Source organism: Pristis pectinata, chromosome 7 (genome assembly GCF_009764475.1).
Source record: "Pristis pectinata isolate sPriPec2 chromosome 7, sPriPec2.1.pri, whole genome shotgun sequence".
Taxonomy (NCBI): Eukaryota; Metazoa; Chordata; class Chondrichthyes; order Rhinopristiformes; family Pristidae; genus Pristis; species Pristis pectinata.
The window spans coordinates 52,673,986-52,689,347 of NC_067411.1; the positions used below are offsets into that span (position 1 = coordinate 52,673,986).

Here is a 15,362-nt window from a genome sequence, read left to right on the forward strand (position 1 = left end):
ACAGTTAAGATCTTTTGTGATTACTTTCATTACTTCCTATAAGGTGAAACCTAACAGCATAAATGGCACTGATGCTTCACTCCTCGATGAACTCAATGCCTTTTATGCATGTTTTGAAAGGGAGAATTACACTACACTCATGCAAATCCCCACAGCATCTGGCGACTCTGTGATCTCTGTCTCAGAGGCCAATGTCAGAACGTCCTTCAAGGCATCAGGCCCCCGACAGTGTACCTGGCTGGATACTGAAAAGCTGTGCCGACCAACTGGCTGGAGTGTTCAAGGACATCTTCAACCTCTCACTGCTGCGGTCTGAGGTTCCTACCTGCTTCAAAAGGGCATCAATCATTCCTGTGCCCAAGAAGAGCAGAGTGAGCTGCCTCAACAACTATTGCCCGGTAGCACTCACACCTACTGTGATGAATTGCTTTGAGATGTTGGTTATGGCTAGAAGTAACTCCTGCCTGAGCAAGGACCTGGACCCACTGCAGTTTGCCTACCACCACAACAGGTCTACAGTGGACACAATCTCACTGGCTGTCCACTGGATTTTGGACAACCTAGAAAACAGCAAAACATACGTTAGGCTGCTGTTTATTGATTACAGCTTGGCATTCAACACCATCATCCTCTCAGTACTAATCAACAAGCTTCAAAGCCTGAGCCTCTGTACCTCCTGCTGCAACTGGATCCTCAACTTTCTTATCGGGAGACCACAGTCAGTGTGGATTGGTAATAATATCTCCTCCTGACACAATCAACACAAGCACACCTCAAGGATGCATGCTTAGCCCACTGCTCTACTCTCCCTGCACTCATGACTGTGTGGCTAAGCACAGCTCAAATGCCATCTGTAAATTCACAGATGACACTACTGTTGCTGGTAAAATCTCAGATGGAGATGAGGAGGCATACAGGAGTGAGATAGTTTGCCTAGTTGAATGGTGTTGCAACAACAATCTCAAGACCAAGGAACTGCTTGTGGACTTCAGGAAGGGGAAGTCGGGAGAACACACACCAGTCCTCATTGAGGGGTCAACAGTGGAAAGGGTGAGCAGCTTCAAGTTCCTGGGTGTCAACATCTCAGACAATCTATCCTGGGCCCAACACATTGATGCAATCATGAAGAAGGCACACCAGTGGCTCTATTTCGATAGTAGTTTAAGGAGATTTGGTATGTCACCAAAGACTCCTGTAAATTTCTATAGATGTAAGGTGGAGAGCACTCTGACTGGTTGCATCACAGCCTAGTATGGAGGCTCCAATGCACAGAATCAAAAGAGGCTACAGAGGGTTGTCGACTCAGCCAGTTCCATCACAGGCACAACCCTTCCAACCATCGAGGACATCTTCAAGAGGCAGTGAGTCAAGAAGGCAGCATCCATCACTAAGGACCCTCACCATCTGGGACATGCCCTCTTCTTGTTACTACCATCGGGGAGGAGGTACAGGAGCCTGAAGACCCACACTCAACAATTCAGGAGCAGCTTCTTCCCCTCCACCATCAGATTTCTGAACGGTCCATGAACCCATGAACACTACCTCGTCACTCCTTTTTATTGCACTATTTATTTTGTAATTCATATGTAATTTTATGTATTGCTACCGTAAAACAAAAAAATTCATGTCATATGTCAGTGATGATAAACCTGACTTTGATTCTGATTCTAGGATTCATGAAAAACCACAGACACAATTATTTTGCTAAAGTAGTTGTAACTCTAAACCTTGAGCTTTGAAATGAAGTAAGCTGAAGTTAGAAGGATGCTCTTAATGAAGGAGAATTTCACTTAGAAAATCTTTAGCAAATAGCTAGTTACTGTGCAAGCACTTTGCTAATCAGAGATTTCATACGTTTCTCACTTTGAGTTGTCATGAACCAGAGATTCTGAGGAGAAGTCTTCTGCCAGAAAACTTCTTTATCTTGGTCACTTGGGTTTGAGGATGACTGGCTTCTACACCAGTTTTGAGGTAGCTGATGAAGCCAATGTGGGGAGCTGCAGACTCTGCCACAGGAGGTGCTTTATGCTCCATCACAAAAATAGATAAGCAGTGGAAGTGATTCAAGGATGTTCACAAAGCCTTCTTGAAGCTCCTGGGAATCTCTGGTCTGACTTCACTTAAATTGAAGAAGCATTCAAGATAGCACTGTGAACTTTGAGTCCTTCAAATGGGGACACAAGAAACCCTGTGTAAATGGTGGAAGAAGCAGATCATCTCACAAACTAACCACCTGGACTAATCAAGGACCTTCTGTCCAATCTGTGGTAAAGTTTGCAAGTCCCACCTCATCCGCCACAGAACCAGAGTGGAAGTAAGTCATCCTCAATCCCCAAGGACTGCCTAAAGAGAAGATTAATAGATTCTAGCATTTTCCTACCACTACCAATATCAGACTTATTTCCCAGTTTCCCTGTGGCTTAATTACTACTGGTAATCAGAACCCTGTAGCGTGAGAGCACAAAACACATGCCTGTTTGTACTCCACTTACAAGTTACATTTGTATCTTTTCTCTTTCTTCTCCTTAGTTATCAGTTGAAGTTGCTCTATTATCGATACAGTAAATCTGAAACTGCAGTAAAGATATGAGGATATTTGAAGTTGGGCTGTGCTTGGACTTCTGACCACTTTAGAATTCAGAACTGATTGGCACTGTGCACAGAAGTAGCCATAATAATCTGTCACCACAAACTAGGGACTTGTAAAAATACACTATCTCAAACAGTGGCTATAAAAAAAATTATCACACATCCTCACAGAACTATTATAACATCCACTGTACAGTGATCTCCAGTTGACACAGTGTAATCCCATCCTGTCAGAGGAGTTCATACCCCGGTGTTCACAGGCTCCAAGCAAGTTGATGATATTTGGATGATGTCCAAGTCTGCAGAGAACTTCCAATTCACCAGCAAAATCCCGATGATCATCTTTGGAGGCATATTCTATAGGAGGAGAATCATGGTTAGGACTGAGGCAAAATTACTCCCAAATATTACCTGTAATTTTTAAACTTTCAATTGTATTGCTAAAAGGAAAAGGAAATGACTAACTTCATGTGACAAATTCCTCACCATATCATGCACCAATCAGCATTTACACCCTGCTTATAAAATAGTGAAGTATTCCGCAGAGGAGATAGTAAACAAAATCTGGAAGGAGATATTAGAAATAAAAAACAAAAAACCTGGAAATTTCAGCAGGTCAGGCAGCACCTGTAGTGTGAGAAACAGGTTAATCAACTTTCAATTATTGCCCATTTCAAAGTTAAACTCTGCTTCCCTTTTCACAGATGCTGCCTCACCTGCTGAGTATTTCCAGCATAATCTGTTTTTATTTCATATGTCTAACATCTGCTCTAACCTTTCCCCTTCTGAACTTACAGCACTCTCCTCACTTAGAGCTAATGTGGAGATTGTTATTAAACCTGCCCACAAGGATTGCGCTGTTGTGGTCTAATGAACTCTATCGCATAGAGGCCAAATGTCAGCTCTCACATACATACTCATACCTCCTCCATGAACCTATCCATGGGGTGATGCATTTTGGGAAGTCAAATGGGGGTAGGACATCTACAGGTTTAAGGTGAGAGGAAGAGTTTTAAAGGGGACTTAAGGGGGAAATTTTTACATGGAGAGTGGTTGATATCTAGAACTTGCTGCCAGAGGAGGTGATGGAGTCAGATACATTACTACATTAAGGATATGGACCTAGTATGGGTAAGTGGGATTAGCGTTGATGGACATAAAGGTTGGCATGGGCCCATTTCTGTGATGTACAATTTCTATGACTCTATCACCCCACTATGGAACATTGTCATTATCTCCCAGACAGTCATAGACCTCATTTCCTTTGAAGACTTCCTACCAAAACTGCCAATCTTGTAGTTTCCAACCCACTTCCATCTCCCACCCAAGATCCACCAGTGGGACTGTCTGGGTAGACGCATTGTTTCAGCCTGCTCTTGCTGCACTAAAGTTGTTGCTTCCTATATTGATTACATCCCTTCTCCCCTGGTCTAGTCCCTTGCCACTTCCATCCATGACTACTCTAATGCCCTCTGCCACTTTGGGAGTTTCTAATGTCCTGGTTCCAACTGCTCATCTTTACCATGGACGTAGAATCCCTCTACACTTCCTTCCTATATCAGGAGGGTCTGAGGGTCCTTTTCTTCTTCCTTGAATAGAACATAGAAGAGTAGAGCACAGGAACAGGCCCATTGGCCTATGAAGACAAGTATCATTGCTTGCTAGTTTCATCTTTACAGGATTCAGAAGCTGACAGTAAGAGTCTCATTGATTGGCTAATTGGAGGGCACTTTAACCAATAAAAGGAAGGTGAGGTCAAGTGGAGCAACCTTTTTGAAGTGGCCATTGTGAGATGGGCCAGTGTAAGAGTGGGAGTTGAGGCTTCGGCGAGAGGAGGATTGGTAGAGGAAGGAAACAGGTAAGGTCTGGTAGGTCCTTCTTAGAACGTAGAACATTGCAAAGATGTATGAATTAGGAAGTTGTGGGCATGCTATATATAAAATAGCTGGTGTTGTAGACAGTGTAGAAGGTTGTGAAAAATTACAGGGGGATCTTGATTAGCTAGGTATGTGGGCTGAGGACTGGCAAATGGCTTTCAATCTAGATAGATGTGAGATATTGCATTTTTGGAGATCAAACCAGGGTAGGACTTATAGAGTGAATGGTAGGGCCCTGGGGAGCGTTATGCAACAGAGGGACCTGGGAGTGCAAGTGCACAGTTCGCTGAAAGTGGCGTCTCAGTAAATAGGGTGGTGCAGAAGGTGTTTGGCACGTCGGTCTTCATAATTGGATCATTGTGTACAGGAGTTGGGAAGTTATGTTGCAGTTATATACGACGTTGGTGAGGTTGCATAGATAAGGACTTTGTTCTCTGGAACGAAGGAGATTGAGGGGTGACTTGATAGAGGTATATAAGATCATGACGGGCATAGACAGGGTGAAAGCACATAGTCTTTTTCCCAGGGAGGGTGTGCTAAAAACTAGAGGGCATAGGTTTAAGATGAGAGGTGAGGGATTTAAAAGGGACATTAGGGGCAGCTTCTTCAAGCAAGGAGTAGTGCATATTTGGAATGTTACCACAAATAGTGGTTGAGGCAGTCACATTAGCAACGTTTAAGAGCCACCTAGACAAGTACATGAATAGGTGAAGTTTAAAGGACTATGGGCCAAATGCAGGCAGATAGGACTAACTCGCTGGGCAGCACAGTTAGCATGGACGAGTTGGGCTGAAGGGCCTGTTTCTATGCTGTAAGACTCTATGACTTTTTGCCAAACTAATTAAACACCTAACTGAACCAATTTCTTCTCCCTACACAGGTCTATATCCCGGCATTCTCTGCACATTCATGTGCCTATCTAAGAACCTCTTAAACGCCTCTATCATATTTGCCACCATTACCACCTCTGGCAGCGCATTCCAGGAACCCACCACGATGTGTAAAAGGACTTGCCCCACACATTTCCTTTGAATTTACCACCTCTCACTTTAAATGCATGCCCTCTTGTCATATAGTCATTGAGTAATACAGCATAGAAACAGGTTCGTCGTCCCATCCCGCCCATAGTGCCCACTAAACTAGTCCCACTTGCCCATATCCTCATAAACCCCTCCTTTCTATGTACTTGTCTTTTAAATATTGTTATTGTACCTGCCTCAACCATTTCTTCTGGCAGCTCATTCCATACAGGCACCATCCTCTACATGACGAAGTTCCCACTCTATCTTTTGTATCTTTCACCTCTTACCTTAAACCTATGCTCTCTAGCTTTTAGTTTCCCTTCCCTGGGGAAAAAGACCATGTGCTTTCACACCTCATGATTTTATGCACCTCCAATAAGGTCACCCTTCAATCCCTAAGCTCCAAGGAATAACGTCCAAGCCTGCCCAACCTCTCCCTGTAACTCAGGCCCTCGAGTCCTGGCAGCTTCCTTGTAAATCTTTAGACATTTTGACCCTGGGAAAAGGATACTGGCCATCCATTCTATCTATGCCTCTCATAACCTTCTAAATTTCTATCAGGTCTCCCCTCAGCCTCTGCTGCTCCAGAGAAAACAACCCAAGTTTGTCCAACCTCTCCTTATATCTCCTTAACCAAGCAGCATCCTGGTAAACCTCTTCTGAACCTTCTCCATAGCCTCCACCTCCTTTCTGTAATGGGTGATCAGAATTGAATGCAGTTCTCCAAATGTGGCTTTCAGTTTTATAAAGCTACAACATAACTTTCAGACTCTTGAACTCAATGCCTCATCTAATAAAGACAAGTATGCCATATGCCTTCTTTACCACCCTATTATGATATTAAGAGTCCTGCCATTAACTGTGTATTTTCTCTTTACGTTTGACCTTCTAAAGTGCAACACCCCACACTGCCATTTCTCTGCCCATATCTGCAACTGCTGCTTCCTTTAGCAATCTTCTACACGATCCACAACGCCACCAATCTTTGTATTGTTTGCAAACTTACTAACCCACTCATCCAAGTTTTCATCCAAGTCATTAATATATGTCACAAACAGCAGAGGTCCCAGTTACGCATCCTTGTGGAACACCACTAGCTATGGACCTCTAGGCAAGGTAAGTCCCATTGTCCACTACCCTCTGTCTTCTATGGGCAAGCTAATTTTGAATCCAAACAGCCAAGTCACTATGGATCCCAAGCATCTTAACCTTCTGGGTGAGCCTACCATGAGGGACCTTGTCAAACGCCTTACTAAAATCCATGTAAACAATGTCGAGAAACTCAATAAAGTTAGTTAGACATGACTTGCCCCATAGAAAGCCATGCTAACTGTCCCTAATTAGGCTATGGCTTCCCAAATACTCATAAATCCTATCACTAAGAATCCTCTCCAATAGCTTCCCTATCACTGACATGAGACTCACCAGTCTATAGTTTCCAGGAATACCCTATTTACCTTTTTGAACACTGGAACAACATTAGCTATGCACCAGACCTCCGGGACCTCATCTGTGGCTTGAGAGGACATGAAGATCTTGGTCAAAGTCCCAGCAATCTTATCTCTTGTCTCTCTCAATATCCTGGAGTAAATCCCATCAGGCTCTGAGGACTTATCCACCTTAACGTTCTTTAAGAGACCCAACCCGACCTCTTTCTTTACTTCAAAGTATCTTATCATTTTAGCACATTCCACATTGATCTCATTATCCTCCATGTCCTCCTTCTTGGTAAATATTGATGTGAAGTACTCACTTAGCCCATGTCCTCTGCCTCCAAGTACATGTTCCCTCCTTTATTCTGGGGTGGTCCTACTCTCCCTAGTTATCCTTTTGCTCTTGATGAATGTATAGAATGACTTAGAATTCTCTTTAATCTTACTTATCAAAGACATTTCATGGTCCCTCCTGGCTCTCCTAATTCCCTCCTTCAGTTTTTTTTTTCTAGCTTCTTTATAATTCTCAAGGGCTCTTTTTGATTTTGGCTTCCTGAACCTTGTACATACTTCCTTTTTCTTCTTGACTAAATTCACCATCTGTCTTGTCATCCAAGGTTCCCTTACCTTGCCATCCTTGTCCTAATTACTGGAACATATACAGTGGCATGCAAAAGTTTGGGCACCCCTGGTCAAAATTTCTGTTACTGTGAATAGCTAAGCGAGTAAAAGATGACCTGCTTTCCAAAAGGCATAAAGTTAAAGATTACACATTTCTTTAGTATTTTAAGCAAGATTACTTTTTTATTTCCATCTTTTACAGTTTCAAAATAACAAAAAAAGAAAAGGGCCTGAAGCAAAAGTTGGGGCACGCTGCATGGTCAGTACTTTGGTAAGTATCACAGCTTGTAAACACTTTCTGTAGCCAGCTAAGTGTCTTTCAATTCTTGTTTGGGGGATTTTCACCCATTATTCCTTGCAAAAGGCTTCTAGTTCTGTGAGATTCTTGGGCCATCTTGCATGCACTGCTATTTTGAGGTCGATCCACAGATTTTCGATGATGTTTAGGTCGGGGGACTGTGAGGACCATGGCAAAACCTTCAGCCTGTGCCTCTTGAGGTAGTCCATTGTGGATTTTGAGGTGTTTAGGATTGTTATCCTGTTGTAGAAGCCATCCACTTTTCGTCTTCAGCTTTTTTTACAGACGGTGTGATGTTTGCTTCCAGAATTTGCTGGTATTTAATTGAATTAATTCTTCCCTCTACCAGTGAAATATTCCCCGTGCCACTGGCTGCAATACAAGCCCAAAGCATGATTGATCTACCCCCGTGCTTAACAGTTGGCGAGGTGTTCTTTTCATGAAATTCTGCACCCTTTTTTCTCCAAGCTTTCCTATGTCCTCACCACAAAATTCAGTGTCAGAAGTTTGCAAAGGATCATCTAAGCAAGCCTGATGCATTTTGGAAACAAGTCCTGTGGACTGGTGAAGTTAAAATAGAACTTATTGGCCGCGATGAGCAAAGGTAAGTTTGGAGGAAAAAGGTGCAGAATTTCATGAAAAGAACACCTCGCCAACTGTTAAGCACGGGGGTAGATCAATCATGCTTTGGGCTTGTATTGCAGCCAGTGGCACAGGGAACATTTCACTGGTAGAAGGATGACTGAATTCAATTAAATACCAGCAAATTCTGGAAGCAAACATCACAGTCTGTAAAAGTAAAAAGCTGAAGGTGAAAAGAGGATGGCTTCTACAACAGGATAAGGATCCTAAACACACCTCAAAATCCACAATGGACCACATCAAGAGGCACAAACTGAAGATTTTGCCATGGCCTCACAGTCCCCTGACCTAAGCATCATCGAAAATCTGTGGATCAATCTCAAAAGAGCAGTGCATGCAAGATGGCCCAAGAATCTCACAGAACTAGAAGCCTTTTGCAAGGAAGAATGGGTGAAAATCCTCCAAACAAGAATTGAAAGACTCTTAGCTGGCTACAGAAAGCGTTTACAAGCTGTGATACTTGCCAAAGGGGGTGTTATAAACTTTTGCTTTGGGCCCTTTTCCTTTTCTGTTATTTTGAAACTGTTAAAGATGGAAATAAAAAGTAATCTTGCTTAAAATATTAAAGAAATGTGTCATCTTTAACTTCATGCCTTTTGGAAATCAGGTCATCTTTTACTCGCTTAGCTATTCACAGCAACAGAAATTTTGACCAGGGGTGCCCAAACTTTTGCATGCCTCTGTATGTCTTGTACTCTGTGTAGTTGGTCTTTAAGCACCCTCCACATATCAGATGTGGACTTGCCCAAAAAAGCTATTCCCAGTTAACTGTCCTAGTTCCTGCCTGATACTCTCATAACTTGCATTGTCCCAATACTGTCCCACAAGGTCCATACTTAGCCTTATTCATTGCTATCTTAAAGCTGAAGGAGTTGTGATAATTGTTTCCCAAATGTTCTCCCACTGAAACACCAGTCACCTCATTCCCAATACCAGGTCCAGTATGGCCACTCCTCTCATTCCACTCCTCTCCTCTGCATACTGATGCACCTAACAAATTCTGTCCGATCTAAACCCCTTGAACTATGGAGGTCCCAGACTATATTGCAGAAGTTGAAATCACCCATGAAAACAACCCTGTTGAATGGAGAACCAACCAGTTCTCCTCCACCAACCAACTCATTTTCAAGGCTGAACTTGCCCTCACACTGCACAATTTCTCCAAATCCACTCACTTTCTCCAAATCAAAGGTGTTGCAGTGGGCACTTGCAATGGGCTAACTATGCTTATTTTCTTGTGGGATATGTGGGCCAGCCTTTGTTACAGTTCTGCTAAAATCCACTCCCACAACTCTTTTCCCTTGACATGGACAACTGCATTGGTGTTGATTTCTGCACTCACAAAGAACTTGAAAAGGTTGTTACTTTTGCTGTTAATTTCTAATCTTTTCTCACCTTCACATGATATACTTCTGACTATTCCTTTCCTTTCTGGATCTCTCCATCTCAGGAGGTAGGCTTGTAACAAACATCCATTACAAGCCCATACATTCCCCAAACTATCTTGAAAATACTTCTTCCCAGCCAACCTCTTGTAAGGACTCTATTCCTTTCTCCCATATCCTCTGCCTCCATTGTATTGGCTCTGATGATAAGTCTTTCCACACAAACACCACTGAAATGTGTTCCTTTTTCCTGAACCATGGTTTTTTCTCTACTCCTGTTATTAGAGTCATTGAGTGCAACAGCACAGAAACTGGCCCTTCAGAACACAGTGTCCATGCTGACTTTTTTGCCTATCAAATTCTATTTACCCCACATTAGACTGTATCCTTCCATGCCTTGCCTACTTAAATGTCTGTATAAATGCCTCTTGAATATACCAATTGTATCTAATTCCACTATTTTCTCTGATAGTGGAACCAGATGTCAACCATGCTTTATGTAAAAACATACCCCTCAGATCCCCTTCCTCTCACCTTAAACTTATACCCTCTTGTTTATGATATCTTGACCATAGGGAAAAGATTTTGACCATCTATCCTATCTGTGCTTCTCATAATCTTATATACTTGTATCAGGTCACTCCTTTGCTTGCGGGAAAACAAGCCCAGTCTATCCACTTTGCCCATGGCTAAAATCCTCCAATCTAGGCAACATCCCGATGAATCTCCCCTGCACTCTCTCCAGCACTTTCACATTCTTCCTATAGTTTATCGACCAGAATTGTACAGAATACTGGACAGAAAGTGCATTCCTAACTGGTGTTCTGTAAAGTTGCAACGTAATGTCCCAACTATTCTATGCCTCAAACTTTGAAGGCAAGCATTCCACATGTGTTCTTTGGGGAATATAGATTTAGACCCATAAGTCTCTCTGTTCATCAACATTCCTTTGTGCCCTACCATTTACTGTGTATGTCCTACTGCTATTTGACTTCCCAAAATGCATCTCTATGCACTTGTCAGGATTAAATTCCATTTGCCAAAGTACTGCCCAACTTTCCATCTGACAACTTCCCACATATTTGCTGTGCCTGTGCTCTCAATGCCTCTCCTCCTAGACAGAGCAGGGGCAGTTTCCTTGTTCCTTGCATCCCACTTCACCAGCCTCAGCATTCAGCAGATTATCCTTTACAATTTCTACCAGTTCCAACATATTCCCTTCCCTTTTTGAAGGGAGACTTCCCTTCCCAACTCTCTGGTCTGTTCTTCCATCTCCAAGTCTTAAGGCACTTTCCTATGTATCTGCACGAGATGCAACACCTGTCCTTTTGCCTCTTCCACCACCCAGGGACCCAGTCTTTCCAGGCGAAACAGGGATTTACTTGCACTTCTTCCAGCTTGTGTACTACAGTGCAGAAACCAAATGCAGATTGAGTGACCATCTCATTTTCCATCTGTGCACATTGCAGCCATATACCCAATAGCAAATTATCTAACTTTAAGGTAACTCACTTTCTTTGTCTGTCTTTGGCCACTTCTGCTGTACGTCATCCATCTATTGCATGTTTCCAGCATTTCCTGTTTTTATTTCACATTTCCAGCAACTGCAGGCTTTTATTTTCCTAGTTTGCTTTGATTTGGCAATCAGTTGTTTGTGATCAGAGTGTCTGGGAAATTACTACAGGTGATTATAAATTGCAGCTTTTAAAATGAGCTGAATTTGGCCTTGATCTTGTTAAAATCTGTCACAATTTTGTGGACACTGACTATTCTACTGACCTGGATCCTGTGGTTTAGGGCATTCACACTATGCTCATCTCTGGCCATAAAGGTGCAGCAAAAGATGCAGCAGTTCCCAGGATGGCCTTCTCCTTTCCCAACACCACTTACTGTCAGGAATCCGTTCAGCGGATTATTGGATGCTATTCCTATTAATATCCCAACACATATTTATTTTACTTTTTTAAATGTTACATGGTAGTATAAAGACTTTTTCAGTGAACCAGATGAAATTAAAGGGAGCACAGGAAACAGGGCCCCAACGTCTCTGAAGGGAATGCAAGAAAAGGGGCACTGGTTAGTTTAAATATATCATGGAAACAATGGCCCCAGTGAGTTTCATGGGAATAAAGGAGAAGTGACCTTGGTAAGGGAGCACAGGAAACAGTGCCAGTGAGTTTCAAGGGAGAGAGGGAAAAGGGGCCCTGGCAAGTTTAAAGGGAGCATGTGAAATGGACATCAGTGTTAGAGGGGAGTAGTGCCCTGGAGAGTTTAAAGGGAGTCAGAAAAGCAGGGCCTCAGTGTGTTCAAAGGGACTGCAGGAAACATGGTCCTGGTGAGTTTAAGGGAATCATGGGAAATGGGGTCCTGGTAAGTTTGAAAGGGAACCAGGAAACAGAATGAGATGAGCTAGATACCAAACCATCGAGTTTTCCAAAAATGTGGATAGTTTATCATTGAAGTTTTGTTGTACTTCCACCACATACTTATAGAAATGCTTCTCAACTTTAGTCCTGAAAAGCTTGGATCTCCTTTTCAGACAATGTACCCAACTTTGGGGAAATTACATTTCCTAACAATTCCCCTTCACATCTTGAAAATTTCTCTAATATTTGAAATTCTAGGGAGCACAACATGGCTTTATGTCATCTCTCCTTAGTAAATTCTGGAAGTAGGGCAAAAATTTAAAGGGGAGGTGAAGGGCAACTTTTTCACACAGGATGGTGAGTATATGAAACGAGCTGCCCCAGAGGAAGTGGTAGTGGTGGGTACAATTACAACATTTAAAAGGCATTTAGACAGGTACATGGACTGGTATAGGGGGGGACCAAAGGCAGGGAAATGGAACAAGCTCAGGCAGACAACTTGGTCGGCATGGATGAGTTCGGCCGAAGGGCCTGTTTCTGTGCTGCTTGACTCTATAAATATATTAGTGGAATCTAGAGACATGAATAGGGAAGTGAAGGTAAAATGAAAGATGCAATTTTACTTGACATGCAGAATTGACAATAGTTTGGGTAATATGTTACCAAAACAATGCTTTTGGAAAGGAATTAAAATTCAAGATTAGTTGGTGCACTCCTGTAACCTGTAGAAACAGGAAATTCTGGCTCAGAGCACAGGATGGTCTGGCCCATATTGATACCTTTTAGAGATCTAAAGCTGTGTGGAGAGATAACAACATGAAACTTAGAACAGCACAGCACAGAATAGGCTTTTTGGCCCACAATGCCTCTGTCAACCATGATGCCAAGTTAAACTAAACCTCTCTGCCTTTGCATGATCCATATCCCTCCCTTCCCTTCATGTTCATGTACCTGTCTAAATGATTTTTAAATGCCACTATCCTGTCTGCTTCCACCACCACCCCTGGCAGTGTGTCAGGCATCCACTATTCTCTGTGTAAAAAAAACTTACACTGCACATCTCCTTTAACCTTTTCCCCCTCACACCTTAAAGCTATATCCTCTAGTTTTTGGCATTACTACCCTGGGAAAAAGACTCTGACTATCCACCCTACCAATGCCTCTCATAATTTTATGTACTTATATCAGGTCTCCCCTCAGCTTGCAATGCTCCAGAGAAAACAATCCAAGTTTGTCCAACCTCTCCTTACTACTAATGGTCTCTAATCCAGGCAGCGTCCTGTATATATTAAAGTATATATTTGGATACAGTACAGCTGAAGACAGCTGTCACTGCATAAAACTAGGGTACAATACTGGTTGTGAAGTCTGTCACTGTATAACACTGGAGTATAGTACTGGTAGGAAATGTCTGTCCCTATATTCCACAGAGGCACAATACTGGTGGAGGCAGGTCTGTTCCTGTATAACACTGAAATACAGTACTGTTAGGGACAGGCCTATCACTATTTAAAATGGGGTAAACTACTGATGGGGATAGGTCTGCCCCTTTCTCTCTAGACCCCAGGGTAAATGCTAAATTACGACAGTATTAGACAGGAATGGGGAAGAGTGGATTGGAAACACCTGTTATTGGGTAAATCCACATCTGAAATGTGGGACTCTTTTAAAGGCCAGCTGGTTATATTTCAGGACCAGCATGTTCCTGTGAAGATGAAAGATAAGGATGGCAAGGTTTGGGATCCTTAGATGACATGATATGCTGTAAGTTTAATCAAAAAGTAAAAGTAAGATTTAGAATCGGAGTTCAGACAAGGCACTTGAGGAATTTGAAGGAAGCAGGAAAGAATTTAAACAAGGAATAAGGAGGGCTAAAGGGGGTCATGAAATATCCTTGGCAAGTAGGCTTAAGGAAAATCCTGAGGCATTTTATACATATATTAAAACAAGAGGCTAGGTAGGGAAACAGTAAATCTATTCAAGGACAAAGGAGGAAATTAATGCCTGGAGGTAGAGGAAATGAGTGAGGCACTAAATGAATAATTTGCATCCATATTCACCAAAGAGAAGGGCATTATAGTGAGATCAGGGAGAGGTATATTGACATTATAGGGCATCTTGATATTAAGAAGGGGGAGGTGTTGAGTACCTTGAAGAATATTAAGATCCAGAAATATTAAGATCAAGCTATGCTTGAAGGCATCTATCCCAGAAAACAGAGGTAAGGCAGGAGATTGCTGGGGCCTTGGCTGAGATCTTTGTAGCCTCGTTAGCCACAGGCATGGTCCCAGAGACTGGAGAATAGCCTATGTTTTTCCTTTAAGAAGAACAATTGGGATAATTCAGCAAATTATTGGCCAGTGGTAGGGAAGTTGTTGGAGAAAATTCTCAGGAACATCTGGAAAAGCATGGACTTTTTAGGGATAGGCATCATGCCTTTGCTGGGGAGGTCATGTGTTACAAACTTGATTGAGTTTTTGAGGGTGTACCTAAGATTGATGAGGGCAGGGCAGTGGATCAGTGTTGGGACCTCTATTGCTTGTAATATATAAGGATTTGGACAAAAATGTCAGTGGTCTGATTAGTAAATTTGCAGATGACACAAGAATTGGTGGAATTGCAGACAGTGAGGAAGGTTTTCAAAGGATACAGCAGGACATAAAGAGATTTGGACATAAAGAGAGCAGGACTTTGGAGATTTGGGCAGAGAAATGGCAGATGGATTCAATCCAAACAAGTGTGAGGTGATGCATTCTGGGAGGTCAAATGCAAGAGACAGTAAATGGCAGGATCCCTGAGGAGCATTGATGTACAGAATGATCCAGGGGTGCAAGCTTATAGCTCCCTGAAAGTGGCAACACAGGTGGATATGGTGGTAAAGAAGTCATGTGGCAAGTATAAAGTTGGCAAGTCATGTTGCAGCTGTATAAAACTTTGATTAGGCCATATTTGGAGTACTAGCTGTAAGGAGAGGTTGGACAAACTTGGAATGTTGAGGCTGAGGAGTGACCTAACAGAAGTATATAAAATTATGAGAGGTATAGGTAGGGTAGATAGAGTCTTTTTCCAAGAATGGAAATGTCAGAGGGGGAAAGTTTGAAGGTGATTCAAGATGCACGTTTTTATTTT

The 15,362-nt window shown here is 42.5% G+C and overlaps 1 protein-coding gene across 5 annotated transcripts in view; it reads right to left on the minus strand.

Annotated features, from left to right (window-relative positions):
* tek (TEK tyrosine kinase, endothelial) overlaps positions 1 to 15,362 on the minus strand; it is a 152,192-nt gene that overhangs the window by 23,944 nt on the left and 112,886 nt on the right. For all 5 annotated transcript variants that reach the window (XM_052020713.1, XM_052020717.1, XM_052020716.1 and 2 more), the window contains one exon: positions 2,836 to 2,946. In XM_052020713.1, coding sequence (XP_051876673.1) covers positions 2,836 to 2,946 — 111 coding nt within the window. The remainder of the gene's footprint in view (positions 1 to 2,835; positions 2,947 to 15,362) is intronic.